This window comes from Vidua chalybeata, chromosome 13, assembly GCF_026979565.1.
Source record: "Vidua chalybeata isolate OUT-0048 chromosome 13, bVidCha1 merged haplotype, whole genome shotgun sequence".
In the NCBI taxonomy this organism is placed as follows: domain Eukaryota; kingdom Metazoa; phylum Chordata; class Aves; order Passeriformes; family Viduidae; genus Vidua; species Vidua chalybeata.
Window position 1 is genome coordinate 13,371,213 of NC_071542.1, and position 26,123 is coordinate 13,397,335.

Here is a 26,123-nt window from a genome sequence, read left to right on the forward strand (position 1 = left end):
CTCAGTCCTCAAGGTATGAGTGGGAAACTGGGGTACCAGCCTAGAGCAGGGGAGTGCAGCCTTTCCTGACCCTTCTCTGCAAGTCCCAGGCCTGGAGGAGTTCCTCAACTGCCTGACAGGTTCAGGGTTTGGTTTACAGAAGTGCTGGCCCTGACCCAGCACGGACTGAGTGTGTCCCCTGGAAAGGCACTGACCTCTCACCTGAGGCTCAACTCTCCCTGATCACCCTGACTGTGGCTGCCAGAAAATTTGCAAGAAAAATGTGGAGATGCTCAGGATGACTGATTCAGGCATTAATATTAACTCTTGGTGATGCTCTGTGATGGACCTGGGCTTGACCCAATTGGGTGTTTCCTTTAGACCTTTCTGCTGCTGCCAAACATTTTTTTTTATTAGTTTTTCCCCTGTATCTTGTGTCTGAGCTGTGTATTAGCACTGGGCTTATGATACTGCTGTGCTCTGCCTTTGGGAGGAGGATGGAGGAGATGATGTGTTTGGTGGGAGCACAGGGATGCTAAACATAAGTGGGAAAGGCAGGGGGCAGCGGAGGAGAGCAGAGGCAGGTTTTCAAAATCCATATAAATAGCAAAAATAAATTTCCAGCAAATGCTTCCAGTCCTGCAGTATTAAGAAAGTGAAGCACTAGAGGATAAGGAAAGCATGAGCAATAACAGCAGGGATTTAGAAAGAATAAATCTTGCCAGACAAACCTGATTGCTTTTTCTTTTTGATGGAATCACAAAATTAGTGGCTGAGCAGAACGTGGAAATCCTAATATATTTGGATTTAGCAAAGCATTTGATATAGTGTCTCACCAAATCTTACTCTCAAAATTAGTTCAGTTTGCCTTGGGTACGACGCTGCCAAATGGACTGAGAACTGGCTTAGGGCCCTAAACTCATAGTGATGGGCTGTGTTTGGGGAGAGGGGGAGCTGTGGGAGCAGAGCTACAACCTGGCTATTCTCACTGAAAAAAATGCAAAGCAAAACAACAGAAACCCCCATAATAATAATAATAATAAAAAAAAAAATCCAGGAATGAGGTCTGAGTTTGAGGCACCTTATTATGGGAATATTGACAAATTGGAGAGAGTTCAGAAGCAAACAGAGCAGGGAAAAAAGGCATGAGAGGGGTCAGATTACCTATGGAGGGAGGCTGAGAAATACCTCCAGGGCTGGAGGCATTTCAGGGAGGAGCAGGTGGAGGCCACAGGGGCTGCCATGGACATTTGGGACCTGGCAGGGAGCAGCACCTCAGCGCCTTTGCCCCCGCACACAGAGACTTGCTGAGCTGCCATTTCACAGCCCTTTCCAGATATTATGGCATAAGCAGGGGGAATATTCACCGTGACTGTCAGAAAGAACATCCCTGACCGGGGGAGCTGGGCACGTTTCCTCAGGGAAAATCTTGACTCTTGGAACGAGCACGAGGAGATGGCCCTGGGTGATTTGTGTCAGTAGCTGGGATTTTCTCCTGGATTGTGGACTTGGATGGGAAGCTGAGAGTTGATTGTAGCTGCTTTGAGGTGCTGCCTCATGTGATATTTATCTGCACCTCACAGGCATTTATTTATCATTGGGGAAAAGTCTGGGAAACTGCTGGTGGCAGCTGGAATGTAGATGTATCCCCAGGGGAGGATGGCCAAGTCCTTTCATGTTTAAAGCTTCTGGAAAGGTGATGGCTCTCTGGTCACTTTGCAGAGGAAGGACAGGGCAGCTTGATGTTGCTCACAGGATTTTTGTGAGGAGTTGTCTGTAGAAACTGGGAAGGATGAGGTCTTCCAGGAGGTTGATCCATGAAGCTGTCTGTCCAGCATGCTGAGGTCTAGGAGTCCTTCAGCACTCAGATGGGGCCTGGGAGCGATGCTGAGTGTGTGGAGGCTCTTGGCACAGCTGCAAGGTTCCCGCAAGGTGAGGAAACCACGTGGCTGTCAGCGATGGCTGGTTTGGATCATCTGGGTGCCACCAGGGCTATAGCTCCCCATTGCCAGTGGGATGGCTTGGCTGAGGCAGGCTTTTCTGCTTGCCTTTTAAAGCAAATCTGTGCCTGTTAATGCAGCTGCAAAGAAACTTTGGGTATGGGAAATGTAGCTTGCTAGAGGGAATGCTGCTTTGCATAGGGAACAGCCACCCTTGTGGGGCAGGAATTAGCTGGGATGAACCAGAGCTGGGGAGAAAGCCATGGAGCAGAGCTCCCATGAAGGGCTCCTAGAAGATAGGGTGGCCTTGTGTTGGTGTCCTTGTGTCCCTGTGAGAGCACAGGGTTTTTTCAGCCCTGCATGGTTCTTCAAGTGATCCCCTGCTTTGCTTTTCTCCCTGCCCAGAGCTGAGCCTGCTGGGATAAGGCTGAACCAGGCAAAGTTTGGGAGGTATTTTTAGCTGTTCTAATTGTGGCAAATAAATGCCATTCTTACTTGTTGGGATTGAGCTGTGGCTAAATCACAACTAGTTCTAATGATGATAATTACCGGATTTCAATATTTATAGAAACGGGTGCTTCCTTCGTATTGGCAGATGCTGCTGTGCTCTCACCTTCACAGATCGAAACCTTGCCTCATTATTGCTGCACCTATTTACTTACTTGCACATTTTTTAACCCACAGATGACAACACATGAGAGATCTGAAAATATGTGGGCTCAGTGCAGACACTGTAATCTTTGGGTAGAAGCTATGGGATGAGTATGGAAACGCCTCCTGAGGGCCTCTGGGTCGGGTTCTTGGATTTTGGGAACTCATGAGAGATGTTCTCAGGGCTGCAAGCTTGCCTGGTTCTGCCAGGGCTTAGCCCCCAAGGGGTGGCTGTGGCTGTGCATATTTTTGCCTGTGTTAGAGCCTGGGATTCCTGTGTGCACCAGCACATGTACACGCTGTAACTGGGACAGAGCTGAAAGGTGAGGCTACACAGACAGCTCCAGTCCTGTGATGCTGGACTTGGGGGAGACCATGGAAAAGGCTCTGGGAGGTTCCTGCCTGCAGCAGCTTCTGGATGTCTTGATTTAGCAACATCACTCTTGACTCTGGTACTTCAGAAGGGTGGGCATCTTTAGGAGCATATGGGTGCAGAGCCGTGTGTTTGGGTGGCACATGTGCCATCCCCTAAGCCTGGGATGAAGGTGCAGATCCCCCTGGGCTGTGTCCAACCAGCCCTGTTGGGTGACTGCTGCCTGCAGATCCTCACTGGTATCCAGCCCCATACACCCATCAGGTCTGAGACTCCCTCCTTGAGCAAGGTGTAGAAAAGATTCACTTATTCAATTTGCTATCTCTCCAGTGCCACATAAGCTGTATTGATAAATTAATCTTATATTGTTGTGACTAAACAGCCCTGCAATTTTTTACACTGTGCAGTCTAATCTGTCTTGACAGCTGTATCATTAGTTTATATTTGTTGTAATCTTATTCACTGTGCTGGCTGTGGGGAGTTTTTATCTGAGGCACTGTGCTGCTATGCAGGCAATGGGCACAGCTCTCTGCTGGCATCTCACGGTGCTGTGGGGTGCAGTTGGGGTGCACCCAGGCAGCCACCTGGGTGCTCTCAGGAGTCAGCCCCAAATTCTGCTCTGCTGCATAATAGCAGAAGCTTCCTGGTGGCAGCATCCACAGGCCTGGCTGGGCCTCTCCAAAGCATTTGTGCTGCTGAGGTTTTGATGGAGACCTCCAAGTTGGGGTAAGGACAGAGAAGATGTGAATGTTGGAGGAACTACATTTTAGGGCATCCTGAAAGTTCTGCTGTGTGGCGAGAGATGAGTTGCTTACTCGGTCCATGGTTTAGTGTTCCATGATACAGGATGGTCCCTGTTCTGCTGCTGAGGTTAGCTCTGGGTCACAGGGGATAAAGGGACTGTGGGAGCTGGGACTGTGCAGTCTGTCACCCAGGGCTTTGGAGATGGTGCAGAAGGATGGTGATATGTGCTGGCAGAGTGTTGTGGGTTGGAGGTGACAGTGGCACAGAGTCGTGTGTGGCTGCTCCCCTGGCTTCAGCCTGGTTTTGCTGTCCTTGGTCCAAGGAGGGTTGATTCAGGTCTCTGCTGATTTTGTAGAGTCCCTTTGTTCTGCAGGCAGCTTTGCCTTCATTTTTTTTCAATAACATCTCCCCATAACTGTGGCGCAAGATGTTTTGGGTTGGTGCAATGAGACTTCTGCCATCAGGGAGCAAGAGGGACTGCATACCCTGGGCATGGGACAGGGGTGGGAGGCATTTTGGCTGCTGCCTTCTGCTTTCTGTTGAACTTGCTGAATTTGGGTGAGAAAGAACAATTACTGGAGTGCAGGTTTCTATTATTTGCAGCATCTCTGACCAGGTGTGAATGGTTCAATAACAGCTCAAGACCAAACCTCTCTCTTGAGCCTCTCTCTTGTTTGGGAGAGTGTTTGGGATCTGGCAAGATGCTTCCAAAGTAGGAGTGTAGATGTGCACCTTGCAGCCTGATGGTGCAAATTGTTCTTTAGTCCTTTGAACAGGGTCATGCACCTGTGGGGTCCAGCAGTGCTCTGTGCTGTGCTCAGATCCACCCTGGAACAGCAATGTGCCAGCTCCTGGTGCTGCCTGTGTGATTCCCCCCTTGCAGGCAGGTCTGGGAGCTGAGGGTGGCATGTACTGTGTGACAGCTCCAGGGGATTTGTGTAGGGCTGCTGGGGGAGGATGGTGAAACTTGGTGAGATCTGCGTTGTGGAATCAGCTTTGAGGGTAGGAAGATCCCTGCTGAAGGAGACAAATGCTCGGGAAAACATCTGCAACCTGCCCATTGCCAAGCTTGCAGTGATGATGTGAAAGAGGTTTCACATGTGCTTGTCCACCATGAGTGCTGGTGGTGTGACGGCCCACCATGAAGCTTGGAAGCTCCTTGCTGTAGCCCAGGTTGCAGCAGGTTAAACTGCCACCAGTGATGTGATCTCTGGTTGGGAATGGCTGGGGGCAGCCCTGCTAGTGCCGAAACCTTGGTTTGCATTCTGCAGCTAGGAGAGCCTCCTGCTGTCATTTGTCATGGGCTGCAGCTGGTGACATGGTGACAGGTGCCAGCAGGTTGAAGACAGCTACTCAGCATGGCCAGAGGCAGGAGGTGTCCACACTGTTGGTAGAGGCATCACATCCTCCCTGTCTCCCAGCTGGGTGGGGCGATGGAGATGGGGGTCCCTGGCCCTCACCCCAAATCTGGGGTTGATGACAGTGCAGTTCATCTGCCAGCACGGCAGTGGCACCTCCCTGTGCACCGAGTGCTGCTGGCCACCCCATGGAGAAGATGCATTTCCCACTCAGCTGGTCTCTGGTGCCTGTGGACCTCACTCCAAACTCTACTGGTAAAGGATAATCCATCATCTGCAGGGACTCTGCCAGTGTTTTCAGCAAGGGATGGACTCGTGGCGTCACACCTGAATGCTGTGCAGCTGGGGCTCTCAGGTGGGAGGGGGTGAAGTGGGTCCACTGGATCATGTAGCAACTGCCCAACATGCTGCTCTCTTTGCCACATGGAAAAAAATCTGCTCTGCCTTCCAGCCCTCTTCACAGCGCTTGATGGCTGCTGTTCACACCCTGCTTGCTGATTAGATTCGTGTCAGCGCTGGGAGGGCAGAGTGGGCAGAGAGGCCTCCCTGGAGGCTGCATCCAAGGCAGGGCAAGCAATAAAGCTCAGCTCTGCTCCTGCTGCCCTTGTCTGCGGCCACCTCCTGCTCCAAGCGAGGGTGTTGCTGGGGCAAATTGCAGCTTTTTGCTGTTTATGACCCTCTCACCCCTTAGCCAGTGTGAGGGCATCTCAATTATCATTTTAACCTGTTTATCCCTGGGTGAATTGCAGGTCCCTGCCCTTGACTCCCAGATGGGTCTCACTCATCCATCAGTGCCAAGCTTTGCTTTAAGCCCTAGGTATTCCCTGTGCAACTTGGAGTAACCTCCAGTGCTGCCAGACTCTAGGAACTGGTGTCAACTGGGAGGCACAGGGAGTTTTGGCCTGTACTGCTATGCTCCACCCATACTGATGAGATTATTTCCATAGCAACTACAGGATTTTTCAAAGAGGAGTTAGGGGGAAGATGTGAGAAGCCAAAACCAGCCCAGCTTAAAACCATCAAGGGCAGAATCTGTTGGTCAGTGTTTGGGGTGGGTGGGGGCTTCAGGAGAAGCCTCTCACCCAGAAGTTCTCTGGCTCTGTGTGTTTGTGTGGGACCTCATGGGCCAGGCAGCCCAAAATGTGGAAATGGGAGCTGGTTGCTTGCATTGCACGGCTGGAGAAGGTCAGGATGCCCTCATGGGGCAGCTCTGCCAGGGCTTTGGGGCTGGGAAGGGGTAGGAGTGTGCCAGGATGGCTGTGTGGAGGCAGCATGTGCTGCTCTCAGGGGAGCCATGGGGGATGTTGCAGCTGCTGATGCACAGAGTCATTTCCCAAGCTGGTGGCATCACTGTGCTCACTGTCAGCAAGGTGATTTCAGCTGTGTTAGGGCTGTGCCAGCGCAGATAGGAGTCAGGAATGTCTTACACCTCTTCCTGCTTTCCTGTAGGGTCCAGAGTCCTGGGGAAGGAGCTACAGCTTCTGGCCTTGGAGCATCCCAGTGCTGGTTTGGCTCTAGGCTCTGCCCTCCCCTCTGTCTTTATCCTGCTTCCTTCCCTTTGGTCTCCTGCCCTCACTGAGAGGCAGCAAAACTTCTGGAAGGGCTGTAAATGATGATTTGGGGGCGGAAAACTTTGGTAATGTGGTGACAGGCGCAAGCCTGGCATGGGGGCACCCTGTGTCCCATCCCAGGGGCTGAATCTGAGCCTTGGCATTGCAGCAGGAGAGATCCGAGCGTGGCTTGACCCAGTGCTCTTGGAGAGATCCGTGGTTTTGAGTGGCTTTGGGCAGGTCTGGCTTCCTGGCAAACCTGAAGGTGTCTGAGGGGCTGGTGGGCTGCAGGGGGGCTGTGAGTGAGGTCAGTGTGGGTTGGTGACACCTGGGCCCAGCGCTGCAGCTGCCAAGGAGGGAGCACAAAGGCAGCCCTCCTCCATCCCATTGCAACCCCCACAGCGGCAGGAGGAGCTGGCTGCAGGAGGGCTGTCCCCACCAGCTGCTGTCCCCAGTAAGCCCAGCCTGGCACACGGTGTGGGTTCTGGAACCCAGCTGCTGCTGGCTGTGAATGAGCCAGCCCCACACCCCAGAGGGCTGCCTGCTCAGGGGGCAGACAATGTCTGTATTCTTTGTGCAGAGTGAGTTTTCCTTTCCTGATAACCAGCTGGGCTTGGGCACTTTGAGGATGGGCTGGTGCTGGGACACTCTGGGCCCTCCAGCTGCCCAGGAGCAGAAACAAAGTTTTAGTGATTCCTTGCAAAAACAAGCAAAAAATAATGAAACAATATCTCCCCGGAGGAACTTTGCCTGATGATCTGCTTTCTGGCTTCAAAATTCTTCCATGACCCTCAATGGCACCAAAAAAACACATGTCCTGTTAAATACATCTTCAGAGCAAGTGGTGAAAGGGCAAGCAATGTCAGGAGGTGAATTGTAACTTCCTTGCTCCCTGCTTCTCCTCAATTAATACTGAGCAGGACCTTTGGATTCCTCAAACACCCCTGTGAGATTTTATACCTGTCAGTTTAATGCCAGCCTCCTGGAAATCCTTCAGCAACTGGAGGCTCATTTTCAGGAGCTCAAAGCTATCGGGCTCATCATATTTTTGCTCGTCTCGTGGATGTTGTGATGTGGCCTTAAAACTGTGCAAAGCCCCAGGCCCCAGTGAGGAACATCTTCAAATGGTACAAGGAGACCCTGCTAGTGCAGGGTGGGGCTGGCAGTGCTGGGTTAGTGTTTGCCATGTGTTGGCCACACTGCAGTGACTCAGGCTGTGTCCTCCTGCCTTGCTCGTGGTGTAAAACAAATCTTATCTGACTAGCAGCCAGTGCAGCTCAACAGCAGTGTGTTTGGACAGTGGGAGCTCAAAGGTTTCACCCCACTTTGGCCCTGGTGAAGGAGGTGCCCGTGGTGAGGAAAGAGCTGGGGCTTGGTTGCTGAGAAGCTGCCAGGCAAGCAGAGGCTTCTCCATAGCTCAGCTATGCCTTTATCTAGAGGAATGGCAGCTTGAGCTGAGAGAAGAGATAGAAACTGTCCCAGGATTTGCTGTTTGTGCAGCTGGATCAGCTCTAACACAACAGCCTGGTTAGCAGCCTCTCTGGCTGTCAGAGTGTCTTCTATTAGATTTTTGCAAGGTGCTTTATTTACATTTATAAGAACAAAGTAGAGTGCTGGGAGAGGAGCTTTTAAAATGTCTGTTGCCCCCCTGCTCTCCTTTCTTCCCCTCCCTGCATCTCCCTGCCTGTGTCATGTTTATAGGCATGCTGGTTTGCTTTTCCTTTTCAGAGCCAGCTGACTTCCCACCAAATACCTGTTATCCTGGGAAGCCTTGAGCTCTGAGTCACCACGTCTTAATGAGTACATCCCCCTGCTCCTGAGTGATGTTTCTGTTCCTACACCTCTGCAATAAGAGCCAAATCTGTGTGTGTGTGTTCCTTGCAGGAAAAGCTTAGTGGAGGGAAGGGAAAAGGTTGTTTTCATGCATTTTCCTGGGGAAAAGGGAACTGAGGCCTTCTCCTGGGTGATGGAGGAGCCCCTCCATTGCTGCTGAGGAGGGTGGGCAGAGCTGACTGTCATTTATTTGAAGTGCAGATAAAAGCCTCAGGGGGGTCACGGCAGTTGGCTCAGAAATAAACTGTATGGAGAATTTATCTGGTTCTTTGGCTTTATGGGGAGCAGTTGGAAGCTGAGCGGGTAGATCTGGGATGCTGTGGCGGTAATGAGGGCCTTGGAAAGTCTCCTTTCAGGTTGGAGATACCCTGCCCATGGCTGTCCTGAGGGCAGAGGCTGGGAGCCTGGCCTGTGGCCAGCCCAGCTGGGCATTGCTGCCTGCTCGCTTGAGCTCCATAAACATCTGAGCAGCCAAAATGCTGGAGGATCAAAGTTCAGGCTCCTTGGGAGATGGTTGAGAAAATAACAAACAACCCAGCAGCCTCACAGGAGCAGGATCCAAGTCCAAAAAGATTGTCTCTCCCCTCTTTCAGTGGCTCTCCCTGTGTTTGGAGTGTGTGGGAAAGTTGGCAATGGGATGAGCTGCAGTCTGGGGGTGGTAGAGCTGTGGGGGACCAGAGGAGGTCAAAGCAGGATGGGGGACTGTGGGAGGGCCCTGGATTTGGCTGCTGGATGTCCATGGCTGTGCAGAGGCTGAGGCACCCTTCGGCACCCATGGTTTGAGCTCTGGGCTCTGCTTTCTGTGCTGCTTTCAGGATCCAGGGCATGGGAGCAGTGCCCAGAAATGTGCACCTACATCAAAACAGGGCTAGAGACAAAGCTCATAAGGATGTAAAAGTCCCAAAATGAGGCTCACACAGTGGCTGTGGTTTTTGGGAAGTGTGGGTTTGTGTGGGTGGGTGGCAGCAGGTCTGGGTTAAGGACTGCAGCCCCCTCCAACCATGGCACTTGTACAGCCCCATTCCTGGCTCTCACGTCTGCTTTTGCTGGACTCTTGTTCCTGTCTCCTCATTCCCAGTGCCATCGATCACAGTAACAGCCAGTTTGTGGGAGATTTTATTTTCTCCTTTTCCTCCTCCATCCGTTTTCCTGTCTTCAAGCGCAGCGTGAAGTGCAATGAGTGCATGTGGCTGGCAGTGCTCCCTTTTGGGTCTCAGCTGAGCTACAACAGTCTAGCAGAATATTGTCTTGACCATCTCCAAGGCTCTCTGTCTTTTTTTGGGGGGGGGGTGTCCTTTCTACCACATGCTCTTTGGCACTGCTTTTTACCAAGTTATTTCTGCCAAGCTGAACTCTAGTGATCCAGTACCTTTAGTACATCTCGTTGTCTTGCTAATGTGTGTAGGCACTGTGCTCCCCAGGGGAGAAACAACTGCCTTTGGAGTAGAGCTTTGCAGCTTTTTTTGCCTGTATTAGTATCTATCTGTCTGTCTGTCTATCTATCTATCTATCTATCTCTTATATATAAATATATAAAACCTTTTTTTTTTAAATATTATAGTTTGATTTCTGAAAAGCCCCAGACCTGTTTGGAGATGGGAGTGTGAGGCAATTTGACTTCCAGTTTGAAATTGCAAGGAGGGTTTAATAAAGCAAAATGTGATTACTGAAGCCGATTTTGACCAGGGTGCTGCTTCCTCTCTAAAATGCTGTTTGATCTTTAAAGACCACAAAATGCTGCACACTGCTGGCTCTCCCTGCATATGAAATCCTATAGAGATAAAGCACCCTTTCCTTTGGCATGGCAGGAGCCTGGAGAGCTGCTGAAAAGCAGATGCTCTTTTGCTTTACCTGGGTGCAGGAGCCCAAAGGGTGCTGCTTCACCCTGAGGTTTGTGTGGTGTAAAACTCCCAGGGGAAGGGTTTTTTTCCTGTTCTTGGGTTGCCCTCCCATCCTAGCCAGCTGTGTGGCTGTTTTGGAGATGTGATATGATTAGACATGCACAGGTTGATGTTAGCAGTCCTGAGCCAGGAGTCTCTGCTCCATATCCCCCAGATCCATGTCCAATGGTGGGAAGCACGTGGCACAGAAGGTTGGCTTTGTAGGTTTTCCTACCAGAGAATAACAAAAGCAATACCCTTTTGGGGAACTATAATTGGTTTTGCCACTCAGAGGAGAAGGGGAGTGAGCTTTGGCTGATGCTGCGTGTGGGGAGTGAACTCCCACTTTTAGTGATGGTTCACCCAAGGTGTCTGTGTTTGTGTATTTATATTCTGTCTGCAGGACAAAACTGCTCATCCCATTTCACGCTTTCTAGCTCTAGATGGTGTTTGGGACTGTGCAGGGGTCAGATAGTCGTGGGAATAAATAAGAATTAGGAAGACAGCCTGCAGGAGCTGGGAGGTGCCCAGAGGTGGGCAGGGAGCTGGTGCTGGACCAGGAGCCCAGCCCTTACGCAGAGGTGTTTTCAGGGCACTGTCCCCTAAACCCTGCTCCCTGTGCAGGGGATGCTGCAGCCCTTAGGAGTTTCCTCCTGAAGCTCTTGCACTGCTGCTTGTCTCTGATAAATGAGGTTTCTTCAGCACTTGGATGATTTTGAACACCTCAGTCCTTGCTTGGGACCCCAGGGCAGCTCCCTCCCAGGACTAGATGAGTAATAGTGATGGAATACTGGGGCAAGTATTTGTTGTGGTGGCAGCTGTACTGCTGCCCACAGCACTTCTTCAGCTCTGCTATCCTATTTTACACGTATTTCTTCCTTTCTGAAAGCATGTGCCTGGGAATAATTCCCCACACTGAAGAACTCTGGATGCAGTGTGTGATAACAGGAACATACTGCCTCCTGTGTGCTGCAGCCATCTGTCCATGCTGCGTCCAGGCAGCCTGCTGTCCTCTGGTAACACTGACACACTGTCCCTGAAAGGAATGCTCCCTGCTCCATAAGTCATCATCCAGAGCTGGTGGGGGAAGCAGAGGCTTGAGGAGATCATAGAAGGAAACTCGTGCCTGTACAAACACGGGGCACAGTGAGCCCTGAGAGGATCTCCTGTCTCTGGGACAAAAGCAAAGCATGAGGTTCTGGTGATGCTGGCAGTGCTGTCTGCTTTTTATGTCCAGCTCCTGTGTGTCCCTATGAGTGCCATGGAGGGTGGAATAAGTGCAGAGCCTAGGAAAAAAATCGAAACCTGTTCAGCATAGCTTAAAGCTGTTTCTCAAGGCATCTTCCATTGTAGAGTGTCTCTATATGACAATCTTTTTAGACAGTGCAGATGTAGCAGTTCTTCTGGACCCTGTGGATGCTCCTAGCCAGCCTGAGGCCAGGCAGATGCTGTTGGGGTGAACATGAAACTTGTCTGGACTCATGTGAAAAGTGTTCTGTGGGGCAGTCCTCTCTGAATGCTTTGTGTCCTGTGACTTGCTTGTGTCTAGCAGTCAGGTTTGTCCAGGAAGATTTTTGAGATGCCACTGTGCAGTGGCTTGTGGAGAGCGGTATTGTTCCCACATCTTCCTCAGCTGGGGACTGGGAGCTCTCTCCTTTGCTCAGCCCTCCTGGGAGGGTCTGGTTTGGGTGGCTGGGTTGGAGGTGGCTGGGCCCATGGGTTGGGGGCTGAGTGCATCCCTGTCACACCCTGCAGCCCCCACGTTCCCTGGCATGACCTTGGCAGGAGCAGCAGAGCAGCTCAGAGGGAGCAGTGTCACAGTGGTGTTTTATGATCGCTACCCTGACAAATCACAATTACACTGTGGGGTTATGCTCATAATTGTTTCTACAAAGTTGGATTTGCTTTCTCTACCCCTCCTTTTTCCCACTAACCTCAAATTATCCTGAATGAACCACTGCAGGGTGACCTTTCCATGCTTTTTGGGAAGGGGGAGACTGTGCTTTAAATGGGGAAAATGTTGTCCTTGTAAGTCTTTATTCAGCTGCAATTGCCTTTAAGTTTCTGTTACCAATGCACTTTTATAAATTTCATATTGAGGGAATCAAGTCCTTTGTGCCTCTGGTTATTAAATTATGTGATAAGTGCCCTTATAATATTATGAAAGATGTTTGATTTTTTTATGGCTTCCTCAGCCCCAAGTAGGGCGTGAGGGATGGCTAAAAGGAGCTGGCAGTAGCCACAATGGCTGTGCTTAGCCCTGGGTTTGTGTGGGGCCTGCACCAACTTTTAGAGCTTCCCATCAACATCTGCAGCACTGCTGCTTGGAGGAGGCAGCTCTGTCTGGTCAAGGGTTCAGACAGGTCTTTCCATTATTCCTGCTGCAATCAAATTCACATTTGCATGGTCTAGAGCTGGTGTGCCAGGAGGTTTGTTTATAATGCTAAACATATCAGGTAATTGAAAGCTAATGTGTCTGTCTGGATTGCGAGGTTTAATATGCCTGGGTGACGAATCAATTTTCCTGTTGCACTACAAGAGAGAGGAGGCAAATGCTCTGCTTGCCTTCCCTATACATATATATCTATATTTATTAATTATATATTTGTGTGTATGTTGGGGTGCTGCCTAATTGCTGGCACACAGCTTATTCACTGCCCAGCATCTGACATGTCACCTGCTTGGGCACTGATTGGAGCTGATGGCATCCTTGTGGGATATCCAGTTTGGGATAGGCACAGGTTTGGGGAACACATGTGCACATGCCGTGGGACACTCGGTGCTTGTTGGGTGCCTTTTTTAGCTATTGACCACAATGCTTGAAAAGCTGAGAGAGATTACACAAATGCTGTATGAGGAGGGTGAAGGAAGGCCAGACACATTAAGTAGCCTCAAGTTAATTGCTTGGTAAACTGGCATGAGGCTGTTTCTTCATCTCTGCCTGGTGCACATGGGATGAAATGAGCCTGGCTGTGTTGGAATCCCAGTGGATATTCCAGTCTCCCTTGCTGTGTTGGCCCTGAGCTGGAACGGGAGCATGCGGAGCTGTGCAGTCTCAAGAAGATGACACCAGCCTGTCATCTTTTTGTCAGGCACAGGCACTGCTGGGAATGAAAGGGTTTGCTGTTCCCACAGGTTTGTTGGCTACCAGCCCCCTTCCAGCAGGCAGGGCAAGGGCCTGGAACTTTCAAGACCTGCTGGTACCTATACCCTGTGAGTCGGCGACCTTCTGGTCAGCAAGGTCACTGATCTCTGTGTGTGATGCTGGGCCAAAGACACCTGGCTGCCTTGCTGGCTCCACAGGGGATCTGTGAGAGGGATGAGATGCTTGCAAGCAGCTGAGCAGACAAACAGGGCTTCATGCTTCACAGGTTTGCTGTTAACTGGGACACAGCACAGAGCTGGGGACTGACCACTGGTCTGGCTGCAGTGGCCTGTAAGGCTTTCAACAAGTTCTAAAGCACATCTGTGGGTACATGAGATGTGATGCAGGGTTGGTGTCCTAAGGTTAGTTTGTGTCAGGCTAAGCCTATGCCTTCCTTTGGAAAGGCAGCTGATTTCCTCAGCAAAGAGATGACTTTGTGGTGAGAGGTTGATATGATGCTGCACTACATCAAGTGGTTTGTTTTTCTGGAGAAGACACTGTCTGGCCCAGGTGTGCAAGGTGAAGTCATGGTGGGAGGTGTTGAAAGATGAGAAGTGCTGATGCTCTTTGGGGGTGATGTTGGCTCATGCTTTTGTTGAGGATGCTGGCACAGAGGCAGAAGTGTGCTCATGGGCTTTGCTGCTGCAGCTGTGGGGATACAAAGTGAGGGGAGGGTGGCCAATGGGAAGAGCTGCAGTAACAAACCCAAGGGACACTGCAATGCCAAGTGGGGTGGATATAAATGTGGGTGTAACAAGGCTAGGAAATCACGTCTGTTGGAAATGACCTGCTGGATAGAAATCCTGGGTGCAATGCTTAATAATGGGGTAAACCCAAGCCTCCTGGGGCTGTGATAAAGGCCAGTGTGATCTCAGGCTGCAAATCATGGTTTTTTTCAGTGTAACTGGGGAGCTGCTCATGCTGTTACACAAGTGAGATCTCCTGGAGACTGTTCTGTGTTTCTGGTCGCTCTCACTCAAGGAAAAGGGACTTGAACAGGCTGATAAAGCAAATAGCCATTTTCTATGTGTCTATCACAGTGGTTCTTCTTGCATTGATCACCAGGTGTGAGCATTAGTTGTGCTGGGTCTGAAATCAGAAACAAAATAACCTTGCTGCCAGGACTCTGCCTGAGCAATATATCTGCATCACTTCTGGGACGTGAGTTAGTGTCTCTTCAGGGCACTTGAGACAATTTGCCTCGCACTTCACAGGTACAGATGTGCTGCCTTAGAAGACCTGGCGTCATGTAGCTTGTAAATGATAGCTGGGTGGGCCTGGCTCCTGCTTGTAAAGAGGGGAGGAAGAAGTGCCAGGAAAGAAAAAGAGCTGCTTAAGCAAAGACAGTTTTGACACAGGAGTAAATGGACATAAAATGCAAGCTAGTATACTTGGGTAAGGAATGAGAGAGACTAAAACAGCGTTTCAGTCTGAATTGGGAGGGCAAAGCCCTTGTTGCTCCCAAGGTGGAATTTGCTTGGACTGTAGAAGGCATGGTATAATTCAGCTCTACAGTGCAAGCAAGGGGATTTGGACCAGCAGGACCCTTCTAACATACAAGAAGTATGAGAAGGAAGTGAGTATTTAAACAAACATGCCCTACCCTCCATTCTCCACCCAGAAAATAAGTGAGCAACATCATCTGTGTTAGTGATGCACCTCATATGGTCTTGATTAGAAGCTGGATATGAGTCTAGGTGGGTCTGCACGTGGTGAGCTCCTCAGGATTTGTGAAGTATGGTAATGCTCTTGAAGCTATTGGCTCTTGCAGAAGAGCAGTTTGCCTTAGTAATAACTGAGGAATGCCACAGGAATATGTTCTTAGAGATGTGCAGGGAGGAGTAAACTGTAGTCCACTGACTGTAATTCATACCTCAACGCCTGCCTGAGGAGACCAGGGCAGGGCTGGGAGATGTCACAGCTGTATTTGGTGTCAACCAGGCACCAGTGCTCCTGCCAGGTTAATGAACCAAGGCAGAGGAGGAAGGAAGGTCTCAGTCTTCAGCAGCAAGTGGGAGGATACAAGATTTCCAGGGCAAGGAAATCCTGGAAGGAAAAGAGGGGGAGCTAGTTGAGATACTGAAGGACATGAGAGGGACTGAAGTTTCAAGGGTGGAGTTTCTCCGCGTGGTTGGTTTGCTTTCCTGTGCAACCACTGCCAATTTTGCAATCACAGCTTGACTCCTCGAGCTTTCAGAATAAGATGCATTTCTGTTTTGTTTTTTTAAGTGGGTTTGGGTGAACCCAGCCAGTGCAAAGTTACACGATTCTTTCTAAAGCAATAGGAAACCAAAGAAAGTATTTTTCCTAGTGTATCTTTGAGGTGCCTGTAAACTAAGACTGATTTGTCACTTCTAGGAGCAAGGGTACGACTCATGCTAAGTTGAAAAATCAGAGAGAAAAGGGGAAAAGTAATTTCTGCAAATCCCTGAGAAGGGATGTGCTTGTGTATTTTAAAGGAGTCAAAGACCCTTGCTGACCTGTGCACCTAATTGTTATTTCTCTGCATGGCACTCTACATAAAGCAGCTGCTGGTTTGGGGGATTATCCTGTATATGTGTGTGCATGTGTTTTTCCACTGCTGTTTTTCTTGTCTCTCTACGGGTGTGGTATGTCTATGTTAAATAGTGAACTAAAGTATATCTGGCTCAGGAAGCTCTTGGGCTTTGTTTGGGAGGCTGGAACACAATACAGGTTGTGGAACTGTGTTTACAATCTGGTGTTATGTCACTGGGGGGAGCTGGGGATGCCATGGGGAGGCCCCAAGACCCCCATGCACCAGTGCTGAGTCATAGGAAATTCATGCCTGGGCATGTCACTGGGAACAAGCTCAGGTCTTTTTCTGTCTCTTCTAGAATGCTGCCCACATGGCTTTGAGTGTCAGGTCAAAAATAACCCTGACTTTTTTTAGCAAACACAATCAATAAAACAAGAGCCAATCTGGCTGCCACCTCCTTCCCAGCTGTGGTTGCTCCATAACTCCTGGCTCGGGGCTGTTCCATCCCTCCCTGAAGGTCATTGCTTGGATGCTGTAGCTGCAGCTTGCCCTGGTGGTAAAGCAAGATCATCTCATTCCTCCTTCCCACGTCCTTTCTCTTGGAGGAGCCTCATTTTGCTATGTAGGAGCTGCAGATAGGAAATGTTTTCAACCTTTGTTTCTGGCCTTGCTCAGTCCTGCAATCTCATGGCCCAGGGCCTGAGCTGGCAGCCCTGCCTTGATTCCAGAGTTTCACTGAGCTCTTGGATCTCCTGACTGACTCCTCCCAGCCTGTGTTTTGTTCTGGAAATGTTCGCAGGGGCCGTAGACAATGGCAGGGAACACAAAGTGGCTGTAATGATGTCCTGTTTCTCATTCTGTCTGGGACACAGGCGATCTGAGCTGATGAGCAGGGCACTGGGGATGAGCTGTGACTTATCCTGTCATGCAGCAGCACGTGGGAGCTTGTGCTGTGTCCTTAGCATAACCCTCTGGGCATGCAGAGAAATTGTGGAACATGTGGAAAGCAGAGGTGACTCTTGTGGGTCTCTCCTTTCTAGGATCTGCATGGTGAGAGCAGAGAAATATACGGAGACTTAGTCCAGGCTTTGTGTTTTACTTTTTTGGAGATGGATGTAATTTGGGGTGTGGCTCAAGTAGGTCCATGTATTTCCCTCGTGCTAATTTACCTGTTCTTGTGCAAGCACAAGGCATAGCAAATGCTGGAGGAGGAATGTGTGGCCCCTGTGACTGCTCTATAAGTGGTCTAAGGTCCCTCTTCTGCTTGCTCACCATGTGGGGTCCTGCAATCTTCTTGCTTATAATCGCAGGACAGTTCTCAGTGTTTTCTCATCACCCCAACCCTTCACCACTTGGAGATGTTTCCCCTCTCCAGAGTCAAGTCCAAAGCCAACTATTGCATCAAGGCAGATGTGAGCTTGGGTGCACATGTTCAGAGACTTCAAAGTTGGGTTTCTTTCACATATTGTCTGAAGGGACCTGCCAGATGTTTTCTTCCCTCTCAGTTGGCTTTTAGAGAGGACTACCTCCACCTGCTTCTCAGAAAAGACCCTCTTGAAAATGTTTGTGTTTCTGGTGGGAGGGTGTCTGAATTTAATCTGGGAGAAAGCCAGAACTGGTGGAAAACTGCCCGGGAGATGAGGATTGAACTCCTTTCACACCACACAGCATTGCAGCCTCTTAGCAGAGGCCTGTGGCCGCAGCCAGGCAGCCACACTGCTGCCAGCATCACTCCTGTGCTGCCGATAACAGGGGACCCTGCTCTCTGGGGCTGCTGATCTGTCACCTTCCCCCGCCTCTAATATTTATTGAAAATGATCCTGCAGTGACAGATCTATTTCTGTTTTTGTTCTCTGTAACATACCTGCCAGACTGCCCCAGGCGACTGAGGAATTTGTAATAAAGGCAATGTTTCCAAACTAAGCTTGGTGCTCTTCTGCCAGCAGTGCTTCCAGCCAGCAAAGACTCGGACCCTCTGTATCAACCCCAGCTAGAGACTGGATAAATATATGATTTTTTTTTCATTTAGGCCCTAAGTTTTTGTTGAGAGGTTTTATTTGCTTTCACTCTTTTTGCACGACCCATTTCAATCGTGTCTTTGTTCACTGATGTGTGCAGTGAGGGGCAATGACTTGGGCAAGGATATTCAATGGCTTGGTTGCATGTTCTGTGCTTGAAACTGTGGGTAAACCCATGATATTTGACTTTTCCAAAAGGCTGGGAAAACAGAATGGGGCTGGGTGGTAGGGTACAACATCCTCCCCTTTTGTGCTGTCCCTGGCATGGGCTCAGCAACCATCTGGTTGTGCCACAGCTGAGCCTTTCCTTCTTCTCCACAGACACATAGAGAACTGGAAGAACTTACAGACACTGAACGCCGTTGACATGGAGCTGTACACGGGACTCCAGAGGCTGTGAGTATGTCCTGTGCATCGGGGAGGGGAATGGGCCTGGGCAGCCCCTTCCTTCCAGCAGAGCCATGGCTTCCTTCCCTCTGCAGCCTCCATGCTGCCAGTTTAAGCTGCTGAATCTACTGTGTTTTGCTATGGGAGTCCACAAAACGGAGATGAAATGCTTTTTGGTCTTGGCTGGGTCTGTGAGGAGGAGGATTGCTAGGTCCTGACAGCTCTGTCAGCACACATCAGCCCTGACCTCTCCTCTCCCCTGCTGTTCTGGTTCTGGGCTTGTGTGTTGCTCTGACTCATTCCAGCCCCACAATGTAAAATTCCAGCTGTCTCCACCAATCCTTCATTGCTGGGCTGTTGGTCCTCATTTAGTGCAGTTACCATTGTGGTGTTGCTGTGCAATAAGGGAATTGCATCTCCCTGCACAGCTTTCCGAGCGTGGAGAGAGGTCAGTTCTGTGCGTCATGGAGGGGAAACTGAGGTCCATGGGATTGAGGGGATTTTGCATAAGCTTGGGAAACCTGGCCAAGAAAGGATGCCACCCAGTCTCTTAATTCCCCCTCCTGCATCCTCTGGATCGGTGAGCACCCTGGATGCTGCGTGTGTGAGATGCAGAGTGTTGCTCAGGGCTAATCAGAGACTCTAATAATGTGTTTCACTGGGAGCTTTACATGAAGTACAGCTCCCATGTGGGCTGGAGGAGCTGTATGGGGCTGAGCACTCACTAACCAAATTCCAGCAAGCTGTACTTTTAACACACCAAACCCTTGTAAGCAGGCTGGCTGTTGCTCTCACCTCACGTAACAAAGCAGCAGAGACAGCAGATATTTACAGAATTACAGAACATGCTGAGCTGGAAGGGATCTACAAAGATCATCAAGTTCAACTCCTGGCCCTGCACAGGGTCATCCCCAATACTCACACCATGTGTTTGAGAGTATTGACAAATCCTGGTTGTAGTACTGATAGAGCTTTTCCAAAGTAAGCTGTGAAAAGGATTATCCTACCTTCAAGATCCAGAATTCCCTATGGAAAATACCCTTCTTTATCAGAGCTGCAAGCAGCAGGGTTTCCTCTTGGGTATGAAGATGGGAGATGACTTTGCTGTGGTTAGGTTTGATGTGCAGTGCTGCTTGTGGAGATGGAGGGAGAGCAGAGGAGCAGGAGATGGCCTGTGCCACCCCAGCAAGCCTTGGTGGAAGTGGAAGCAGAGCCTCACCCAGCAGCCACTCTGTGCTAAGCCTGTGCCGTGGTACTGCGCCAGATGGAGATGAAAAGCCAGAATTCCTCTTTGCTTGTGGCTGCCCAGGGACAGATGTTCCTCCTGGGAATGGTGTGGGTGGAGTCACGGGCTCCCGGCACACTTGGTGTGCTGGGCAGGGCTTTAGAGCAATTGTCTGCCTTGACTCCATTGCTGCCCTTGTGCATCTCTCCGCAGGACAATCAGGAACTCAGGACTACGAAACATCCAGCCACGAGCCTTTGCCAAGAACCCCCACCTGCACTATATGTAAGTGCCCACGGCTCCTGTCCCCTTTTGCCTCTTCTCCCTATGGAAATGTGGTTCCCAAGGCGGATCCCCAAAGTTCCTGTGGGGGACAGCAAGGAGAGGGAAGGGGAATGTTGATGGGGAAAGAGAGGCAGAGGTGGGAAAGGGCAGGGGATGGAAAAGCGAACTGCACAGGGAAGTGGAATGGGCTGCAGTGCAGGATGGGGAGAGCTCCTGCTGGGAAGCTGAGGGGTTTGTGTTCCTAATAACTGCCCTGGCTTTGATGGCCGCTCTGACGAGCGCTGCATCGTTACCAGCCCGGTAGCTGCTGCTGCGCATTTCCCTTTCTGCGGAGTTTGGGGACAGCTGCCCGCCCCTGCGCACAGCCAGAGCCTTCCCCTCTCATTACTTTTTAACCAAAGGCTGCTTTTCTGACACAAATCCTGGGGTATGGAGCTGCCGGCTCTGCTGCTAATTACTGACTTCTTAAACTGGTGTCTGCAGGGGCCGTGGAGTAGGGATTGTTTTGTGCCGGAGAGGCTGTAGCCCTGTTATCCTGGGACGTGGCACAGGTGTCCAGCTGCTGGGGCATTGTTAGCTAGAGAGTGGTGTCACAGGGAATTTCCACACCCTTGAGCCCGAGTGCACCGGTTTCTTTCCTAGATATGTATTTACTTTTCCCAAGGTGATAAAGCAAAGCCAGAATTTCAGGCCACTGTGCAAGGTGCTCCGTGGGCTTGAATTATTTTGTCCAAGTGACCGTGTCCAAGATCAAAGCCCTCTCTGCTCCGCTGTAGATAGGAAAGGTGAAAAGGGTTTGGTGAGAGGCCCTGGCCTTGGGCACCAGCTGATGGGCTGAATGGGAGTGTTTATCCCTGCTTTTTGGAAAGCAGTGCTAGTGGCTTCTTCAGTGAAAAAGTGCATTCATTTGAGTGTGTGGGTGCATTGGGCCATCGATACAGACTTGTTCCTGGGGCAAGGAGATGGAAGCGACCTGCAGAGCATTTGTCTTTTGATGTCGGCTCAGAGATGATGTGAACTGAAAAACCCCAAAAGCTTCCTTTTTGGAGAACCATTTACAGTTGCTAAGTGACAGTAAAGTACTTACTAAATAGAAGATCTGCGGTACCAAAGGACATGAATAGTTGAGGGCATTGTGAACATGAACTGAGCCTTTTTGAGCTTAAAGAATTGCATATTTTCATAATAAACCCTCGTTAATGCTGACCACTGGGATATTCCTGATTTCTGCTCTTTGTTATTTTGATTTGTAGCATTTGTTTTGTGTTTTCTGTAGTTGTTTGTTCCTGGGAAGCAGTTCTCTCTGAACCACGCTCAATTGATTTTTTTTTTGACGGTTGTTTGTCAATTGTGCAGTTGCTGTTTATGTATCTAGCAGATAAAATGAATAACATTTGATTCCTGATGAAATTAGTTTGGATGTCGTAGGAGTTTAGAAGGCCATGTATGCTAGCTTTGAGGCTGAATGTGCCATTAATGTGTACACAGGCAATTGTTGCTGCTTTTCCCCAAAGTGTTTGTTTTTGTCTTTTGGAATTACTTTTGTGAGTGGAAAAAACCCCACATCCATCTTCTGTCAAGAGTTAGGATTGGTACGTGGTGATGAAATATGTGTTTGTTTACTGCTTGGGCCCTGTAAGATTGATCATGTTCTTAACATCTTTCTTTCCTTGCCTTTTGGAGCTCGAGGCAAGTAAGTATATTATTTACTTGGTGTTTGCCAGTGGGTTTTGATGCTGTTCCTGGGGCTTGGCAGTGTGGATGTTCCCCGTGAAGGAATGCTGGACAGTCAAGGACAGATCTCAGGGTCTGGGTGTCGAGGTGACCCCGAGAGTGTAAGAGTCCTTGTTTTGCAGCCAAAGAAGAAGTCGGAATGCGTAGGGTCAGCTTCTCAAGGTTGTTTATTTTCTCTTATCTATAACATTCTTTCTCTGACCTGCTGAGCTCTGTCTAGCAAGTTGGCCATGGCATTCTGTGTGCCCTCTGAGGTGGTGTTTACATTTTATACCAAAAACTACATGTACTATCTTTACAATAATGTGCCAGTATCTATCATTTATGTTGGACAGTGTATCTCTACCTTAAACCAATAGAAAAGTCACCATCACACCAAGACATGGAGGAGAAGAAGAAGGAGAAGAAGGTCAGGACACGCCCAAATCCCTCCATCTTGTCCCCTTGAAACCCATTCTAAAAATCCCCAAAAATTCTACTTTTCCACCCTGTGTTAATTCAACTATCTCACTACTCAAACCCTTGTGGCTTGTAATTCCTCATACAAAGTTTGCAGTTTTTTCCACGGGCTAAAATCGAAGCCACAGTTTTCAACTTCATGCCAAGGTCTCCGAGCCCCCTGCCAGGGTCTAGAGACAGCCAGGGCAGCCAGAGGGATGTCCTGGACTCCCACAGAGGGAAACCTGGGCTTGCAGGGCTGGTGGCTCCCTGCTGCTTCCCAAAGGCTCTCAGACCATGCCTTTGATGCTTCCTTGCAGCCAGGGTGGCTCTTGAGGCTCTGCACAGCCTGGCAGGTGCCTGGTGCCACCTGGGATCCCCTCCACGGCCTCAGCACTCTGCCAGCACATCAAGGTGCCTCCTTGGCTGCTCTGCCTCCCTGGGAGCTCAGCTCAAAGGCCTGACATTTTCTGCAACCTCTGCATGTAGGAGCCAGGGATAAAAGGATTAATGGAAATGCCACTCTGCTGTAAGTTTTGGGCTGCTGTAGCCAGGTGCAGCAGTGGATGGGAGTGAAGGATACTGTCCCAGTGCTCTTGTGGTGGGTCTGAGTGCAGGGCTGGGACCATGGGGTGGTGCTTAGGGCTTGTTGAGTTACTGCTACATATTTTTGCTGCCACTGTGGTTTTCTTTCTCCTTTGGTTGCTGGTGGAGCTGAGTCAATAAGGTGACAAATGTGTCTAATAAATGACAGGGTGGCTTCACTGCCAGGGAGGGTTGGCACAGGGTGGTGGGGTCCCTAGGCTGGACCTTTGCAGGGCGTTATAAGCTGGGTCTGAGCAGTTTTTTTCACTTGAAGCTCACGTACAAGTTCTGAGGTCTCATAAGCTTATTTCCACCCCCCACACGCCTCCCTTCCCATCCTGGGTTAAATCAAAACTTCCTGCTGAATTGAGTTTTTTCCCAGTGCCTTTCATCAAGGTTTCCTCCTCTCAGATGGGCCAGATAGCTCTGCCTTCTCCCAGTAACATCTATTTCTGGCCCTTCCTCTGTGCACGCGCTTGTCTTCAGACCCCAGCTGTGCAATCACAAGCAGATCACTTATCCCAGCTCTAATTGCAGGAGCTCAGGTTTGTGAGGGTTTGGGTGAAGCTTGGCTTGGTTTTTTCCCCCTTCCCATGAAGGGGATTTTAGACACTCAGCTGCTCAAGTGGTGGACCTCAGGGTGCTCCAAAGTGCAGCCTGGCAGGGTCATGCCTGTCCTTTTAAGGTTTGAAATTAGCTGTATTAAGTGCAAGGGGCTTGAGGCTGATAAAATCAGTGGAGGAGCAGTGGGTGACTGTGAGCCAGAGATGTGAATCTAGAAATAGCTTTGGTTTCCTCTCCCTTCTCCTTGAACGAGGACAATTAGGGCTCCATGGCCTGTCTGATCATTGGTGATGTGAAGCCCAGCACTGCTGCAGAGACAATCCAAAATATAACGGTGGGTTTTGCAGCATGGATCTACCTCTTCTACTGGTGGTTGGGCTGAGACAGTTCAGTCCTTCCAAAACAAATACTGGCTGGGTGCTAAATAGGGGTGGATGTGTGTCTGATCTAAGCTGGATCTCTTCCAGTGGAGATCATCTCACTGGGAGAATTTGCATTGGTAGGTTCCTGGTCCAATTTCTGTGCATATTTGACAGCCCTTTGGCTATTACAGGGATGGTCCTGGGCAATCTCATGCACTGGATGTGAGGACCAACAGGTCTAGGCTGTGCAAGACTAAGCCTTTGTAGCCAAGGTTTCTGGGTGTTAGTGTTAGCAGGTGATGCAGCTGAGCAGAGGAAATGTTTGTGTTGACAGAAAACCTCAGTCTTTGGCTTGAGGCTGTACAAGAAAACTCTAGGATGGTATGGTTTCTAAATTTGAGAAATAGAAACCATCTGAATACATATTTACTGTGTTGCTGTGTTTAGCACAGCTTAGTGAGGAAAGAGCCTTGCATGCTCTCACTCTCTCTGTCCTCCTAATGACACTGGAAACCTCTGGCCAATTTACTTGAACTTGATAGAGGGTTACAAGTCGGGAGGTTATGAACTTCCTACACATGTCATGAAACCAGGCAGAGGCAGAGTAAAGAGAAGTTGTTGCAGTGTGTTGTGGGGAAGAATTCACATTAACGTGTTCCTCATTAGGCACTGGGAAGTCCACAGCAGAACCGAGTTTCACGGTGCACCAGGCACTGGTGCACTTGCACTGGCTGTGGGACAGTAGAGCTGTGCATGCAGCAGAGTAGGGTCCCAGCAGGCTGTGCCTACAGCCAGACAAGTTGATATTTGCAGTGCCTGAGCCACCCTTTCCTGGGAGCGGGTACTTAAGAGGCTGTGATTCCCTCGGAATGTTTTCCTGGGCTGCTGCGTACTCAACCAGCCAGTCAGGAGGCACTGCCTTGTATTTGCAGAGGTAATTGTGCACACCTTATTTATTGTGTAGTAAAGAAAACAAATTAAGGCTGTGTAATTACAGGGACAAGCATGCTTTTAAATAAGGCTTAAGTAGTCAGATTTCTATTTAGAAAATTAATAATTACCATTTCTGTCTGCATCAGAGGCTCTTCTTAAACTGTCTTCCAGAGGTTTATACATGCTCAAAATTAGTTTGTGGGCTAGCTCAGACACAGCTTCTATCAAAAAGCACTCTCTCAGTGCTGCCTGCCAGGGTGAGGACAGGGTTGAAAATCAAGCTTTCCCTTCCAGTCTTCACCCAAAGGTCTTAAAGATGGAGACCCTGGGCTGGTTCATGCTGTGTGTAATTGGTTTTTTTTGAGTATGGTGTGGTCAGATGACCAGCTTCCCAGGTGTTTTTATCTGTGTGATCATGTTGGTCTCTTTCTCCCCAGAATGAGGACTGGGGAATAAATGAGGACTGGAAGGTGCTGGCAGGAATGCTGCAGGGACATGCTTTGACTGTTGAAAGACTGAGCTGGATGATCCCTGGCCTTCTTTTCGTGGGCAAATTTGAGCTGTGATTAGTCTGGAGCTTCTCAGAATGTCCTTTGTAGGTTGTGGTGTTTTCTGAGGATGGGGTTGGCTTCAGTGCTCTGGTTTGGTTCAAGGCAGTTGTGTAGTGTCAGATGAACTGGTACCTTGGTATTGAATGTAGTTTGTAGCTCTGGCATGGGGATTCCCAGAGTTATGTTACAAGAAAAACACATGGCTGCATCCCCTGAAAATTCAGGGGGCTGAGGTAGTATGAAGTTGGTGAGTTACCCTCTGCCCTCTTCAGTGCTGTGTCAGGACAGGACTCGTAGCACTCCAAAAACTGAGGCCTGTGTGCTTTCAGAGGACTGCAGGCAACCCTCTGCAAGGCTGGCAAGCTTCACTTTCTTTGCTCTGTGTATCTGGGAGCTTGACTGAGATCTTACACTAAATAAATAAACAAATAATCAGATGCTGAATTATTCCAAGTGGAACACTGTTTCCTCTCAGTCATGCCTTGAGGGTCACTTTCCCCTGCTCAGTGTTAATAATCTGTTGTCTTGCTCTGAAAGAGCCATTCTTAGATATGAATCAGGGTCAAACTCTCTCTGTTTTGCTCCATTCCATAACCAGCTTCAGGCCCTGTGCCTGCCTGCAACCCTCCACTTGATTCTGGATGTACTATGAGCCTTCCTCCTCCTTCCTGCTGGTTTCTTCCTGCTTTGTCCTTCCACCACTGCACTGCTGTCATACCCATCCTGGCAGTCTGCTCCTAACCCAAAGTGTTGTGTCTTAATTGGCCTCGATTTCCCATCCCTGCTCCTGAATCAATGCAGCCTCACGAGGCTGTGTGTACCAGCTGGGCACAGTGTATGACAGGGGGTGAGCTCTTAGTTCACTGGGAAGGTGGAGCAAAATGCATTTACCTAAACCACCTTCTTGATAGTTTAATGTGTTTTGTTTTGCATTTCCTAAATAAGAGTTAAATTTCTCTGTGAATATGGGCAAAATAAAAACTATGAGAAAGATTTAAACAGCCTTTAAGATATATTAGGTGAATATTCCTTTACTATCCCTAAGCAGGCAGCAGCTTGGCTACCTTTTGATTCCCATTTGTACTCTAAGG

The 26,123-nt window shown here is 49.5% G+C and overlaps 1 protein-coding gene across 4 annotated transcripts in view; it reads left to right on the forward strand.

Moving 5' to 3' along the window:
* Positions 1 to 26,123, forward strand: part of NTRK3 (neurotrophic receptor tyrosine kinase 3) — a 204,178-nt gene that overhangs the window by 14,325 nt on the left and 163,730 nt on the right. For all 4 annotated transcript variants that reach the window (XM_053954740.1, XM_053954743.1, XM_053954741.1 and 1 more), the window contains exons 2-3: positions 18,290 to 18,364; positions 19,794 to 19,865. In XM_053954740.1, coding sequence (XP_053810715.1) covers positions 18,290 to 18,364; positions 19,794 to 19,865 — 147 coding nt within the window. The remainder of the gene's footprint in view (positions 1 to 18,289; positions 18,365 to 19,793; positions 19,866 to 26,123) is intronic.